This window comes from Haemaphysalis longicornis, unplaced genomic scaffold (assembly GCF_048455015.1).
Source record: "Haemaphysalis longicornis isolate Haplotype H1 unplaced genomic scaffold, Haemaphysalis longicornis Haplotype H1 scaffold_11, whole genome shotgun sequence".
NCBI classification, from domain to species: Eukaryota; Metazoa; Arthropoda; class Arachnida; order Ixodida; family Ixodidae; genus Haemaphysalis; species Haemaphysalis longicornis.
This window is the reverse complement of record NW_027526214.1, coordinates 114,415,819-114,432,184: the sequence shown is the minus strand read 5'-3', so window position 1 is coordinate 114,432,184 and position 16,366 is coordinate 114,415,819. Positions and strand designations below refer to the sequence as shown.

Sequence of the window (16,366 nt, the reverse complement as noted above, 5' to 3'; positions counted from 1 at the left end):
CGCTTTCATCGTCGCTCGTCAGCCGACGAGACAGAAAGTACCTTAATTTGAGGAATGAAAACAAATTGGGCGTTTCAATTTGTGAACAAAGCGGAGTAACGCTAGTTCCATCTTTGGCTTGTTCCTTTTAACTGCACTATTTTTACTGTGCACCTTAAAACACCCGGTTATTCCTCCCTCCCCCTCTGTGCTTTTACGACATAGCTGCATTTATTACATGGAATGGCGAGTTGATTTTTAAGCAATGCCTTTGGCACAGATGGTATCTAGCATGTTACTTTATGCACGATTCTTTTTTTAAGCAACCAACCTTCCCAACCGGCAAGCAGACCATTCATATGCTTGCAGGCTCTGTTTTCACCATCCTTGCGTCTGCACATATGTGTATTTGTTAAATGTTGCCTGCATACCTTCTAGTCCAGACTTCATATTTGAAAAGCGGCAACTGGCCACAGTTGCCGCTTTTCTAATGCAGGCGAAAAGCAGAAATGCCTATGTTCGAGATTTTGGCACACTTTAAAACATCCCTAAGTAGTCAAAATTAACTTTAGTCCCTCACTACGGTGTGCCTCATCGCCTGTGTAGGGTCAGTGTGTTAAACCTCATAGTCAATCAAAGTGTTCGTACAAACCTTCTACAAAGCAAGCACAAGCCGTTTTCAACTTTATGTGGTCACTGGTGAACTGACTGTTGTAAGACTGTGCATTGAAGCATGCTTATGTTCACATGTTACTACTCACTCTTGCAGGTCTGAATCATGAGATCAACCACTGGCTCTCAACAGCCACTCCCCCAGTCCGGCGAAGTCAACAAAAAGCCATCCAGCCACCACTAGGCACACAAGGCTGCATAAAAAACTTGGCATAGCGTATGCATGTTTCTGGCCTATTTTTGCTTCTCTTAAGAAGTTAAAGTTTATGCAGCCTGTGCTGCTTTTCAGTTTCAGTTGTACAACTTTTTTTTATGTTGATTATGCATTTTCATGGTGAAACGTATAAAAATGTGCAGAGCCAAAGGGACACTGCACCTCCAAGGCAAACTTCATTTTAGATTTTTTTATCCTTCACCTCCGTAAATGCTGGCATCATTACAGGAGTACTTGTCGAACCTTTTGATGTGTGGGTGTTTTCGTCTGTCCCGAATGCAAGATGGTGTGCCACTGTCCCTTAAAGGGGCTGGATCTACCCCACTTCTGATAGTGATGAAAAGCATGTCATAGTCTTCACATGAGCCATATGATGGCCAATTCTTTAAATACGTGTGAACATCCACTGCCTGACTACTCTTTACGTCCCAACTTTCAGCCTCTCATCAGTGCTAGTAAACATCCTACGCGAGGCTGACCCCTTTGCTAAGCTGCACAGAAAAAAGGTCAACCCAACAGCTCAGCCATTATCAGCAGCTGACAATCCTTGTGAATCCTCAGGTGCTGTCAAGTGCACAAATAACTCCGCCATGTGCTCACCTTTGTGAGAGAGAAACGAGCCAAGAATGCCCCAGCAATACATCAGTGATGGCCTCCCAGATGGCCGATAGGATTCTCCAGGTACAGCGCGAAGGGGTTTTGAACCCCCTCCCCCGAACATTTTACTATGCTGCACATAAGCAAGTGCTAGCATTCATTTTGGCAAGGCTCCTTCCATTCTCCCATACCTCCATACACCCCGAACCCCTAAAAGTATTTCTGGCTGTACCAACAGTTGATGGACTGTGAAGAATGAGCACCCTGGAAAGAACTAAAGGAGATGTTTCAGGTGTGCATTTGGAGGTTGTCAGGTGACACACTGTTGAGTCGAGTTGATACGTGCAGCATACCACGGTAGCAATGCACCAAGCATGTGTGATCCTGCATTCAAGGCCAGTGCACTGCAGGCGTATTAGTAACTGCACTTGCATTGGGTCAAATTAAACTACGCAGCTGTTGAGAAAAACAATGGGGTGTACTCACGGGCGCAAAACTCTAGATTAATGCAAGCAGCAGCTGAAAGGCATTACATGCTGCCGCATGAATAAGTGCCTCCTGCCAAGAAGACACTGGCTGTACGGCCTAGTTTAACAGTATGATGTTCATTTAGTGCTTGTTGCTTTGGCTACATGTGGCTTCGGCCTTGTTGAAGCGTTTTAGCGATTGATTGATTGTAGGGTTTAACGCGCCGACGCAACGCAGGCGATGAGGCGCGCCGTAGTGGAGGGCTCCGGATTAATTTTGACCACCTGGGGATCTTTAACGTGCGCCGAAATCTCGTACACACGGGCGTTTTTGCTTTTCGCCTCCATCATAAAAGCGGCCGCCGCGGCCGGGAATCAAACCCGCGACCTCGTGCTCAGCAGCGCAACGCCTCAGCCACTGAGCCACCGCGGCGGGTGCGTTTTAGCGATTAGCGGTCAGTAATGCATTGAACGTTTTTCTCTTGACCTCTGATTGGGAGCTTAAGCATGCGACAGGCTTCATTAAAATCAAGTCCTAGCACTTCGGGATTTACACCCTATGCGCAGATTGTGACTATTCGTGAAGGACGAGGACAATAGAAAGGAGCAGTAAAAAATTCTTTAGGGCCTCATCTGGTGAGAGTGACCATTTGGGCTCATTTCCTTGGTTGCAGCAAAGCCAAGGGAATGCGAGCTGTGGACCGGCAACCAAGGACAACTCCACCCGGAGCTGGGATTGTGTGCGCTGGACGTTGCGTCGTCGGCTGTCGAGCACTGAGGGCCAAAACCATCGAGGACAGGCGGCCATATCCATGCCAACAGAATCAACCTAAACAACAAGGTGAGCTGGGCAGCTACGGTCTCCCACGGCAAACACACTCAGAGACACATGGTCCCCCAGAGTCAATACACTCACGGCAGACATTCCGATTCATGCTCAGAAATTAACAAAATCCATCACATGCTTGAGCCCATTATCGTTGGAAAAAAAAAGTTCTAAAAGCAGCCCTAACTAAACTTAAGGGACTCGACACCACTGTCAACCCTGCCTCTTCCAAAACGTCAGACCAGCATCTCAGGCCATCGTTGACTCCAGCCACAGCAGGTTACCGACCTTGGGGTCCTCAGAAATTGGGTCCGCAGACGCAATGGACAATTCTCCATCTGGCTCTACTCAGTTAAAACACTGGGACAAGAAAATTCGCCTTGGCAAACCCTCCTTGCTTCGGGGTCGGATGATTAGTACATTACGGAAGGTGTGCTTCAAAATTTTGGAGAACAGATCATGGAAACCCTCGTGCGACATTCAAAGCAATGTTAGCGCAATTTGAGGATAAGATTGGTGCTGAAATCACCGGTCTCAACATTTGAATCACCGGTTCTTTGAGGAAGCTGCGTGAAGGGGAATGGGCCCCATAAAATCGACTGCACGTGCGTCTGGCCTCCGTCAGCAGACAGTTCCAAAGTGCTCACCAATCGTCTAAAGGCACATTCCCACTGGCGACTTGGCACATTGCGTGACGTCGCAAGTGATGAGCCAGGCATCGCTTTTTCTCGCTTTGCGAGGGGGACAAGATCGCTGTAGGACTGAATCCCCTCGTTGCGCCTCGGCAATGCAAAACTGGATAGCCAATCATGGCTAAGGAGTCAGCTGACGTAGCTGCAAAGGAAAGATTTGTTTACATCCAGCAATGCAAACAATGGTGAGCCGCTGCGGCCGCACAGGGCTGACTGTGCCTGTCGGGTCAGGGGTCAGGCCGGCAAGGAAGTTTGCATGCGCTTCAGTTCTTTGGTCAGTGACTTCAGGGTATGCGTGTACTAATCAACAAACAGCGTAGAACTCATCAGTGTGGAAAGTCTTTTCAAATGGCAAACACGGTGTAGAACTTTGAGCGTTCTGAGGCGTCAAAACTTCTGCGTCTGTGAAAAGAAGTGAAATTTGCCGGCCGGGATGCGAGTATTGTTGCATCGAATTAATTACTAAATGCAAAACATGGCTGACCAGCACATTTCTCCTAAACGTATGGAGCCCTTCTCGCAACACCTCCAAATTGACCAAGCTTTTTTAGAAAACTCTTAAAATTTTCCATTTCGACACATTACTCATTGTCGGTGATTTTAATGCACATCACACTAAGTGGGGATTGCAAGCATGACACCACTGAAAAGCGAAATCTTTGGCTTGATGCCCAACAAGAAGGCCTCACCCTTACCACTGACCATGCGCATCCCACTTGCACCGGAAGTAGTATGAGCAGTGATGAGCAGCAGTGTGAGCAGCCTTGCCTCACTTCTACAGAACACACGTAAAGGAAGACCACTTTACGCAACACATAAGAGAATCTCGGCAGCGACCACCCGGCAACATCAAACGAAGGTCTGGTAGGCCCGCTTATCCTCATTTACTGAGATGCATTTCAAAGGCTCTGAGTGGTGCAGCGGGATTCCTCACACTCGGTGACTGGTCCACATATCTGAGAAATAACTAACATCAAGGCAAAGGCGGATCAGCTGGGCCGAGATGCTGAGCAGGTAACTAATTATACATTTGAAGCAGGGAACCAATACCAGGTTGACTTGCAGCTTCCCCACATATGGGAGCCCAAGAGTCGTTTGCAACAGCGGCTCCGCAAGAACAAAGTCAGTTGCAACGTATTTTGTCGCCTGGATTGGCTTGACCAACACATTAAAGAATACTCAGTTATTGCGAAAAAATTGGCATGCAGCTTGCGATTGCAGCGTGAGAAGCAACCACCCAAGACATGAAACGTCGTCTGATGCTTAATCGATCTCGGTAAAAGCCAAGCCATACATCGATGCAACCTAATGGGGAATTCCATTGAGAGAACAGGAGCAGTGGCGTCATGCAGTGAGGAGTAGGTGACAGAACACTTGGGGGCATTCAGGAGCAGGGCCACTGCACCTGCCATGAGTGCGGCACGCACCCGGAAAGCAGGTGGGAGAAGAAAAAACGCCGAGGGGAAAACACGGTCCCGACCGGCTGTCGTGGCTTGTGTCGCCGAGATGGGCATACATGATAGCATTTATCAGGTTAAATAAGGGCGATCCGGCTACATTACTTGCAGTAGCAGCAATATGAGGCCTGTCTGCAAGATTGGCGAGTGAGGAACAGGCGGTATCACTACGAGGGCGTCTCAAATACGACAAAAACCAGTAACAGAGGCTATTTTGCTCATATGCACCATCTCTCGGGGTGAAGTAGAGGTTAAACTGCCGGCTACTTGTTCTTGTAGTCGTTCGTGCGAATCTCCCCGGTGCCGTTCGTTTTTTTTTTCTCTCTCTCTCTCTTTCTCTCTCTCTCTTCAGCCTTTAGCGTTTTTGAGAACTGAGAACGAATATTTCAGTAGAAGAAACACCCCCGCCCCACGCAGAATCGTTAAATGATGTACAACCAAAGTGGGAAGCTCCTTCACTGGGTCTGTTTACTGAACAGCACCGTTGATTCTGGGCATGGAGTTCAGTGAGAGTAAAGCCCCTCCTATGGGCAGGGCTGCGGCGGAGGGGCTTTAATTTAGAGCAGCCCAGCGGCAGCGCGGTGGTGCGCGCCATGTCGTCGCTCCATGTACCGTAATTACCCGATTCTAACGCGCGCCCTTTTTCCGGAAAAATAGGCCGAAAAATCACATGCGCGTTAGCATCGGATTCGAAACCGAAACCGAAACAGCAGAAATTTCGTCCCACCCATCGCCATCACCACGTCAAGATGGCGCTAAAGCTTTTAGCAACGATTTTTCGGACGCAGGAACCATATGCGCCTAGACTTTTCTATCGGCGTTCACACAAATCGTCAAATTGTTCCACTTGCGCGCTTGATAACAGCAATGGCAGCAGCGGCTCTCACGCGTTCAAAACGAGCGGTCGGCTGAAGCGTGCGGCTCTGGAGAAGCTCGCGGGATGGGCGTGCGAGGCGTGGGCCACGATCCCATCGACCATGGTTGAATGTTCGTTCAGAAGTGTGGCATCGCGAAGGCTCTTGGTGGCACCGAGGACGAGATGTTCTGGTCAGCGGAAAGCGACGAGGAGTGAGATGAGCGAATATACTTTGGGGAATAAATCGCCCATTTCTCCCGCATTCGTTTATCTGGGTTATAAAGTTCCGTGCGCATTACAAACGGAGGTGCAAGTTTTTTGGTTTTTTTTTGTCAGAAAAATCGGGTGCGCGTTAGAATCGGGGGCACGTTAGAATTGGATAAGTACGGTAGCTCAGAGATTTCCCGCCGCGCGAACTTTTTCGTGAAAGTTCGCTCCACGTATTCCAGCCTTTAGGCATCCCAGCAATCTCTGCGGAAAAGCATGTGTGAGCAAAGCTGGGCAAAGCACGTGTGGCGGTGTGAAGCATTCGCATGTTCGTAGGGCTCGCTGCCCATTCCACAAAGTTGCAAATGCACGATGGATACTGCCGCGCTCCCCGATACAAGGGAGCAAAACACACACACACACACACACACACACACACACACACACACACAAAGGGGAGGATATGACGTTAAAGGTCATGTGACTTCCTTCGTATCGTACTGTGCTCACTCCGACTTTTCAAGCGGGAGCAGATCGAACTGCTCCCAACTGCTCTCAGAGCACCGAAAGTGGTCTCGCACTACCACTGGATGACAGTGCTCCTACTTCTGTTCGACCACTGAAACACGCCTGCTCAGCAGAGAGCACTTTCAGAGTGCTTTTGAGTGCTCCTGCTCTCCCAATGGAATTCGCCATAAGTGTCATTCCCTATCAGTTTGGTAGCACGGACAAAGAACTACTGAAGGTTATTCAGGATCTTCATATTGCAAGCTGTGCTGCCAAGGTACTGCCCCCCTGCTCGAGCCGGAATAATGCCCTCCTCAACATTACTTCGGGCAAGGTACGCGGCTGCCATTACGGCCCTTTGCACAAAACAAAATGTGCTTTTAGGCAAAACGACATCAGGAACAAATGCTTGTAATCTAGGTTCTGACTTTTTGAAAGCCCTCACTCATTAGCTCAATATGTGTTGGGATAGAGGCCACATTCTGAAACAGTGGAAAAGAGCCAAAAATATTTTAATCCCTAAACCTGAAAAAAAGCTTACGATTGAAATTCTCCAGCCATTATCTCTCATTCCATGCATGGGAAAGGTTCTTGAACATGGAGGAAAACTCTTTTTCTGCATACCATGATCAGTTTCAGACGTACACTTTCTACAAAGGTTAAGGCAGCATGAGCTTTAGCTAACAGCCAAACAAGGAGTCGCATTTTAAGCACATTGGACATTAACCTTCCTTGCAGCACGACTTTACAAGTAGCTATTCCAACAACGCGGAGATTGCATCCTCATTCCCCCTCTTCTCGTGAAACGCACCCCAATTACAACGACGAGAGACGATAGGCCATGGCGCAAGCTCTGCGCAAACGCTAAGCTAAATGTGAGGACGTGGTTTACAGCGACGCAGCCAACTATTTTCGTCTCGACGTAATATTAGTTGCTGTAGTCAATAACCAGGGAAACTCCATTGCCTCTGGCCCGCTTCATACCCCAGTGGTGTATGAAGCAGCAGCCATTGCACTGGCAATGGTGGCCTTCACAAAAATCAGAACAGTAAAAAAATTCAGGGAAGCTTGCGCTCACGTGCAAGACTTGATCATTGACGGACACAAAGTTGAGTTTTATTGTCGTGGTGCCGTGGTTGACGTCGGCGGGATGGCATTTCATTACCTTACGTTGAGCAACGCCAGAGTGACCTCGTCATTTTGGTCGACGTTTTCTTGTGCCGCCCTGTAAGCATGACTTATCGTCTCTAGCAGATGCTTTGCACGCCGAGCCTGTCGAAGCACACCGGCCTCTTCCTTTCCTCGGCCATGCCAACTATCTGTGGCCTATCCACTATCCGCGACAAACTATGCACACGTATCAAGGCACGTGAGCATGAATGGTGTGCATTTTCCTAGTATTTTAAAAGCTGCGGACACCATACAGAAATGATTTGCTCAACAGCATCGCTGTTAATTAAAACCTCCAGGTCTGCAATCCTAAATTTCTCCCGACACCTCCGAAGAGGTGTCCGTACCTCTAACTTTTGGCTTCGACCCCGAAAAACGAACCGGCAAGTTCTGGACCGCTAATTCTGGATCTAATCTGGACCGCTGCCCTCTTTGGCATGGCCAGGAGTGAATCCGCACACAACGCCGCTTGCGGCTTCACCGACCTAGCGCACGTCAATCTGGACGGTGGCTTCATCTCACTGTCAGGCAGGAACAGAGTAGTGTCCTACACGGATATCCCCAACCACTGTCAGCTGACCTGAGCCTGTATCCCTCCCAGGAATCTGTGGTTTGGAGACACCTCCAGACAAATTCGTGTCGGAGCTTAATTGTCTACAGCTACTGTTACCCAGGACAGGTAACAGTAGCTGTCCCCCCACCCCCCCTGCAGAGTGCCACAGGTGCCAGGAAGGAGCAGGCCTAGCACACATGCTATGTCAGCGTCCTCACACAGCCACACCAAGTTGCAGTGTTAATAGCAGTGGGAGACCGTACTGCACAGCTCCTACTTGGGGAGAGTAGAACAAGGGTAGGAGCAGTAAGCACCCTGGAACTATCATCACATCTGTCTCTGGCCCTCCAACACCTTTCACCATATGAATTGTTCCAATTTTTACTGCCCCATTTGCTCAATTCTTAGTTCCTACCCCATTTTATAAAAGGTGTATTGAATGTTAAATACTCCAAATCTTTGTGCCCCGGCCGCGGCGGCCGCTTTTCTGATGGAGGCGAAAAGCAAAAACGCCCGTGTGTACGAGATTTCGGCGCACGATAAAGATCCCCAGGTGGTCAAAATTAATCCGGAGCCCTCCACTACGGCGCGCCTCATCGCCTGCGTTGCGTCGGCGCGTTAAACCCTACAATCAATCAATCAATCAACCGTAAGTGCATCTATCGCAAGTGCAAGGGGCATGAATAAAAGGGGATGCTTAGAATAAAAAAAAATTACAATGTAGCAGTGAGTGTGAATTTTAGCACGTTTTAGCTATGATGGGCATGTAAATTGCTTTTCAGTGATGCTGTGTGCCAGATACTAAGTTCCCTTCTATGTACACAATGACGAGTTTTTCCCAGCAGAGTCCTGGGTATCGCGTTTACAATAGTGAAAATTCACTATCTGCTACTTATTTTTTTTTGTAGGTCTTTAAGCAAAGCCTGCAAAGCTGTTAGTAGGCAACAGGTTAGTGGGCAACAACAGAAAAAGTTTATTCAGCACACAGTATGTCATTTGTGATGTCACTGCTTAAAATGATATTTGCATTTTCCTCGTGTTAAAAAAATCACAGCAACTGGACAGTATCATACACAGAAAAGCGTTGAAACAGTTCAAAGAAATAGGGATTTAAAGGCATTATACAGACAGGTAATAGTTTTCTGGTAAATACACAAAGTAATGCCACACTCTTAAACTAAAAAGATAATTGAGATTGATGTGATTTCTCTAACATAGCACGTTAATAACAACTGAACAAGACGACGAGCTGCAGGCTTACAAAATTGCTTCACCGATGCAGTTGTTGGAGTCAGAAAAGAAATCAGTAAATACAGGATGTGTTGAGTACAAATGACCATCAATACCAGACGTGCCCAGTAAGTGCAGTCTTCTGCTGAATGGCAAACACGCAAAAAAAATGACTTGATACACTTAATTTACAACTAAAAACAAACTGCAAAAAATGTGAGTATAATCAGATTGCAAGGTAAAACTGACAGGACTAAATTCCTTGGCAAGTTGCAGTATTTCAAAATGGTTTTACCAATGCTGCAAATATAACCCGCCGCGGTGTCTCAGTGGCTACGGCGTTGCGCTGCAAAGCACGAGGTGCAGTCACTTTCATTTCCGAGGGTTGGGGTGGTCGGACCAGCGACAAGCGCCTTACCGAGTCTTGCGGCATCTTAAATAACCTTGTACCAGGTGACACAGTGTTGGCTGACAGAGGATTCACAATAGGTGATGCTGTTGGCATCCACTCAGCCAAGCTAGAAATGCCGGCTTTCACTAGGGGGAAATCGCAGTTATCGGCTTGGGACGTCCAAAAAACTCGAAAATTGGCTAATGTCCGCATTCATGTAGAACGGGTGATTGGGCTACTTAGAGGACGATACTGAATCCTGTCAAGCACTATTCCAATTGATCTTGTGACTGTGAAGCAGAACGAGAGGCTCACCCAGCTAGACAAAATTGTAGCTGTGTGCGCAGCTCTAGCAAATCTGAGCCAGTCAGTTGTGCCATTCGAATAGGTATTTTCCAGCAAGCCGTGTGCATCAGTTTGGCTGAGACAACAATGTCTAGCAGTTTCCCTTATTGTGTGGGAAATAGGTGGGTGAGGCACGCCGTAGTGGAAGGCTCCGGATTAATTTTGGCCACCTGGGGCAAGAAGGGGGGGGGGGATCTTTAACGTGCGCCGAAATCTCGCAGACACGGGCGTTTTTGCTTTTCGCCTCTGTCAGAAAAGTGGCTGGGAATCGAACCTGCAATGTCCTTGGGCCCAGCAGCACAACACCTTAGCCACACAGAAGAGGATGGAATGGGAATGGCCGCAATGAAATGCCAATACTGGGCAACAGTGAAAAGAGCAGCAGGCATCCAATGCCACTGGTTAGAAGGCGAACATGACCATTAAGACAGCCAGGATGCAACGCATGGTTAGTGTGGTGTGTAACGGGTGTGCAAAAAATGTTGTGTGGTGGGCATCTAAAATCGTCGCAAACCATGTGTATTTATTGGAAGTATGATTTAGGGACTACCCAGCGATGGGCATAACAGCACAATGCACAGGCTACTGTACCAGGTAGTGCAATTCCTGATGATTGACTTATTGATGCAATTTTTTGTTTCGCTGTAGTATCTAAATGCACAGATGTTTTGGTTTTCATTGTGTGATTTGCAGTTATGTTCTGTCATGAAGATTTTAGCCCTGGTCATCTGTATGAATGCACTCTTCTGTTCAAACAGAACATTATGAGGATTTTGCTCCTGTAGACATGAAAAGCTGTTTCCTGGACTGTTGACCGACGATTTACCTCATTTCTTGGCGGTGAAAGTTTTGATGTGCCGTAATGTGTAAAATAAGCCCTCCGAATTTTCCATAATGTGAAATGCTATTCCACGCAGTGAATGGCAGCACCCATTGCGAGCCTGAAGCAATGGGAGTCTAGATGAAGACATCAAGCCCAATTTTAAACTGTTACGCTCGTGATTTTGATTCCAATGGTTTAGGTAGGTTATTTTTTGTCAGTTGTTACACCACTGTCCATTTTATGCTGCTGCTGCTGCTCTAGTAAACATTCTTCAGCTTAGTTCTGTGTCTTCACAAAAAATACAGGGTGTTTGTAATGCTGCCCAATGTCAGTATTTCTTTCCCTTTTTTGTCCAAGCTGACATTGATGATTGTCGTTGTAGTATGCAAGTTTTTAAGAGTTGTTAATGTTTTGTGCAAAAAAAATTGTGCATCTTAGTTAGTGACATGAGGGGTCTCAACTCACATCAGTGAGCAAGCAAGCCACAGTCAAGAAGTTCAGTCCCACGTGGGAAGGTTGCAATGCAAGAAAGGCAGGGGGGAGGGGGGTGTAACAAATTGTCACCTAATGCTGCCGTTCAAACGAAACAAGTCCTTTCCCACACATTGTAAATATGCTTGGTCATTTCTGTATGGAATTTGGTGTCACCATTTGAGAAACATATCAGTACTGATCTCCAGGATGACTAAAATATAGGCACTGATATTTGTTTTACGGTGATCCTTTAATACATCAAAAGGTCAAAAAAAAATCAAAAGGTCTGCAGGCCACATGTGGCCCGGGTGTTTCACACCCTTGCTTTAGATTAACTGTGCACAATAGGGCATGGCTATGTGTATCAATCGTAACACAAAGAATGGAAGGTTACAAGTGGAAGCACCCACACACAAAAACCGAATGGAATGGGAAAAAATGGTGTTTCCGTGTTCTAGATGCGGAGTGTCTTATGCTCGGGGGTATGTCACTTGTTGACCGGTGGCGACCGTCTGCACACCATCTGTGCATGCGCTCCTCTCCTCCTTTCCAAACAGCTGCGTACTCTCCTCTCCTCTCCTACCGTCTGCGCGCGCTCCTCCTCCGTTCGCTTCAGCTCTCTCGCGCGCATGCGCGGCTCTTCCTTCATAGTCCTTCATTCACTCTCACCCTATAAATCCAAGGAAAGCGTATATATTCCGGGAAAATGTATGTCTCCAGTTCACTGACGTTGATTTCTGTGTTGCAATTTTTTTTTTAATCCATCCCAGTGAAAGCATGTTGCCTGATTGATCCCCGTAATGCGTTTATTGTGTAATATTATTTTACAATAATTCTGCTTTCATGCTCTGTTTTCTTTATGAAGGCTGAACAAATCAGCCTAGGCTGTTTTGCCACAATTAAACTGTTTTGTTCTATATTTCGACACTGTTGATGTCCAGTGAAGCGTCATTTTTTTTTCACCTCCGCTCTGATATTTTGGCCTAATCAGTAATGAACGATCATCGCAATTGTTCATTATACCGTTATACCGTGTCCATTTGGTTTGTGTATAAATCTACATTATATTTCTGCTTATCTCTTCTGACTGCTCTTGTTTTACCGTTTTTTTATGTATTTTTTAACAAGAGGTCCCCCCACAGTGATAAACTATGGGACCTCTTTCTGTATTCTTTACCAATGTATGTACTGTATTATATGCAATCTTCCTAATAAACTTCAAACTTCTCTCTCGTAGTCTCCTCTCCTACAGCTGTGAATATAAAGGGGAACTAGCAGAGCGCCCGTTCAGTGCTGCGCTTGCTTCGCTTGACTCCGAGCTTCTTCAGATGAAGTAGGATGGAAGCAACAGTCCCGTCAACGGGTGCGCTGACGCAATTAAACATAACGGAAACGCAAACGGAACCCCCATGACACTCCGCATCCTACTCATGGTTCCCTTCGGGGAGATGGGTGTAATTTTTTTTGTACCCCAGCAAGGCTCCTTGTCTCTGTTTAGCTCCAAGTAGTAGTGCAGAAGTGACAACAAAAGAGAATCGGCAGACTGCATCGGTGCTCCTGTGACCTACTGCAAACTATCACTAATATTTAACTGATGGGTAATTACATTGTGAACTGTTGGTTGGGTGGGTGGTGTTTTATTGATGTGTAATAAAATGTTTCTTGATAGACATGTTCTCATCATGCCATTTTTAATAGTGTCCCAAGCTGCTGTTAGCAGTTACCCTAGGTGTAAGTAAGACAAGTTAACTTAAGCCTTGCTGATGATGCCCGGAAACACCAATGTTAAGCTTTGGTGGTGCACAAAGAACATGGGTTGGTAAGCTAGTTGGTATTGCATAATGAAAAGTGGGTCTTACAAAGCAATATGAACAAAGGCAGGACAAAGCACTGAGCTGTGACTGATTGTTTATTCAAGGAATAAACATACCAATGCGATTACAAGCAATGAAAAGGCTAAAAGCACATCGAAACCAACACGTCATCTCGCCCCTTCCCTGCTACATAGCAAGGTTTTGATACACGATTTCTTTTTTTGGGAGTGCAACTGAAGGGTCTCTAATGCACACATTATTAAACATTAAATTTTAAGTACGCCTATCAATTAATGTGTGAACTTTTCCTTTTCTAAGCAATGAACGCACTTCCCAAAAAGTGGAACACAAGCGTAACTTTTCGCAGTGTGACAAAATGTGGCCCGATAATTCAATGAAGTCCTTGTGCTCACTGTACAGATCACCATTTCATAACAGTTGAATTAGCCAAAATGAAGGCGATAGTCATGAGTTATCATTTCCTGGCCAGAAACCACGTCTTGCAAAAAATATTCTAGCACATGAAGAGTATGACTAAAATGTTTTTTTTTATATTCTAGCACATGAAGAGCATGACCAAAATGTGTTTCTTTTTATTTTCATTTTCCACAGTCATTGTAAATTCAAATAGCAGTAGCTGGAAAGGCACCTAAATGCACATAAAAGGGCACCAGTCGACCTCGCTATTTATTTCTCAATATTTTTGTAGATCAGTTTCGAAGTGTGCTAAACACTATCACTGTATTTATACCTGCTGCTGCTCACGGATGCCGCAAAAAACGGCACTCTTGAGGCTTGCCCCGCAGGACGCACACCAGCTCTGTGAGGGCGCCGTATTTCTTTTCTAGCAGCTGCATACGCCTGCAATGAAAGAGAAAGAAAAAAAAAACGGGCTAAAGTTCGGGGTGAAGCAGAAAGGCACAATTACTTCCATCATGTGCACAATTAGTTTTTCTAAACCAAGCAGGAGCTACAAGTTTAGTACGGAGACTTAAATGGCAGTTCTGCTGCCCCTAAAAACCCATAATAGTAAATTTCGCTAAGCGCTGCTGGCGCAAAACAACAGCTTGAGACGACGTTCGTTTCCGGACGGCGTGATCGAACAGCAATTTCTTTAAAAGATATATCGGCCTCAACAGTGCGCAGGATAGAAGTACCCGAGGTTTTGACCTTTAACTGATGCTCGCCGGTTTCCTCACTCCACCCAAGGACAATCGAAACACAGGGCTTCATGCCCTGCGCTGAGATTGACAGAAGTAAATTGATCGCTGCATGCGATCCAATCACCGCACGAGAAAAAACAAGAAGAAAACACGTTGCTGCTTATGTTCGAGTTACTATCAAAAAAGCAGCCCTAAAAACGGCTTCCCTCAAGATGGCACGGGCGACACATTGGCACTGGGTTTCTCGTGCGCTAAATGTTTCACACTCAGCAAAACTCACCTGTGACATTAGAGCGCGGCGGCTGGCCATCAGCTGATCTGCGGCGGCGACTTGATACGCGTCTGGCGATAGGTAGATCGCACTGTACTCAACAGTACTTAGCGTCGAGTTATTACTTTGCGTTCAGTGGGCATCAGTTTGGAAATGATGCAGTTCATGCTGACAAACGACCAATGCGCTAACGATGCAACCTTTGCGCCCGACCGGCTCGCACTCGCTCGTAGGTGTGCGCAGAGGCTGGGGTTGAATTGCAGATAAGGTTGTCACACTCATGAGCGGAACCATGAATTTTCGCGTAACCAACGCTATCGCGGTGCAACAGACTATCAAGCCACTCGCACACGCCTTGCACGAAAACACAAGCTCATATCGCGGACCGCGACCTGCCTGGCCGCCATGAAGGCACGGAGGAGAAGAGGAGGGCCTGATCTGCGGGCCGTGCGCACAACGTCGCCTAGCAACGGACGCTTGGCCACAGATATGGCGGCGCACGCATGGTTGCCTGTATGTATGTGAATACGCTCTATATAATACTCGTGCTTTCATATGAACTAGAGAACATATATGCGACAAAAATCGGTGGTCCGGCCCTTTAAGTCTTTCGCCCTAAATGGGCTGCTGATAATGGACGGAAAGCCACTCACGTGATCTCTCTTGCGATGCTGGACTCTTTGTCGAGCGTCCATGCGTAGCCTTTATCGACGTAGTTGCACTTCGAACTTTTGCCGTCACGGCAGGCAACAATTTCTTCAAGTTTATGATATCCTTGATACGGCAGGCAGTTTGTCATTCCATGACCTTGCCATCGGCGACCCAAGATGCCCAGCTCAGCAAAAGCTTTGGCGGTGGTTGCAGGAGAATCGAAGTAGCCGAATTCAAACCCTGCGGAAGAGGAGTCAGGCTCATTGGCGTTTTCTTTATTTACGGGATCGCAGAGATGACCTTTCTAATGGGGAAGACGTGCGCAGCCTGAAATGTTTGGCATGCCCAGAGGAGTAACGAAGAAGTTAGACCTCAAAGGATTAGCGGAAGGCCTGTTTTCCTGTTGCTGTATTTCGAGCACCGTTTTTGTTTTCTTTTTTTTTTGCAGCCACTCAGTCGTAATAACGGGGAATCACCATAATTACACTCCTGGGGGAATTACTAATTTATGACTTACGGGCTTAAAAACCATCGTGCATCAATACGAAAAGTTTTACAAATTCACCGAAACGTTCCTGACTGCCCTATTCCCTTATTTTAGAGATATATTATTTCGATACTGAAATGAAATTACCAACAAACACATTTTAGGTTGGCTAGTCCTCTCTAGATGGCGCCTACTGTCTAGCAAACGAGAGTTTTATTTTTCTTTTGGTGCAGAATGGGTACAATTGCCGAGATTAGGACTGACGTAGCGTGCCATCACAGTAACAGAGCATCGAGGTAGGATGTGCCACTACCTGTGACGTCGAAACGGCCGCAGCGATGAAACCTGCAGCGGTGGCCGTCCTGGCCAATATTTTCTCTCGTCCCCCTAAATTACCATTGCCTGAAGAAGCATAGGGAGAAATGGTTCCACTGGCAACGCCGAAATATAAGCCAATTATTCTGCTCCATCGCCGTAGTGTATGCACCGCGGCCACGAATATGTATGCCGACGAATATGT

General features: G+C 46.7%; 1 protein-coding gene and 1 long non-coding RNA gene across 2 annotated transcripts in view; one reads left to right on the top strand and one right to left on the bottom strand.

Moving 5' to 3' along the window:
• The first annotated feature begins 2,643 nt into the window (after positions 1-2,643).
• On the top strand, positions 2,644-12,690 carry LOC144160978 (uncharacterized). The gene is made up of 2 exons (XR_013320458.1): positions 2,644-2,770; positions 11,081-12,690. It is a non-coding gene; the product is annotated as an uncharacterized LOC144160978 (long non-coding RNA).
• A 2,652-nt stretch (positions 12,691-15,342) lies between these two features.
• The window catches only part of LOC144160977 (dermonecrotic toxin SPH-like), a 31,600-nt gene continuing 30,576 nt past the window's right edge, over positions 15,343-16,366 (bottom strand). The window contains exon 4 of the mRNA XM_077692044.1: positions 15,343-15,599. Within this exon, the coding sequence (XP_077548170.1) occupies positions 15,358-15,599 (242 nt within the window). The 3' untranslated portion in view covers positions 15,343-15,357. The remainder of the gene's footprint in view (positions 15,600-16,366) is intronic.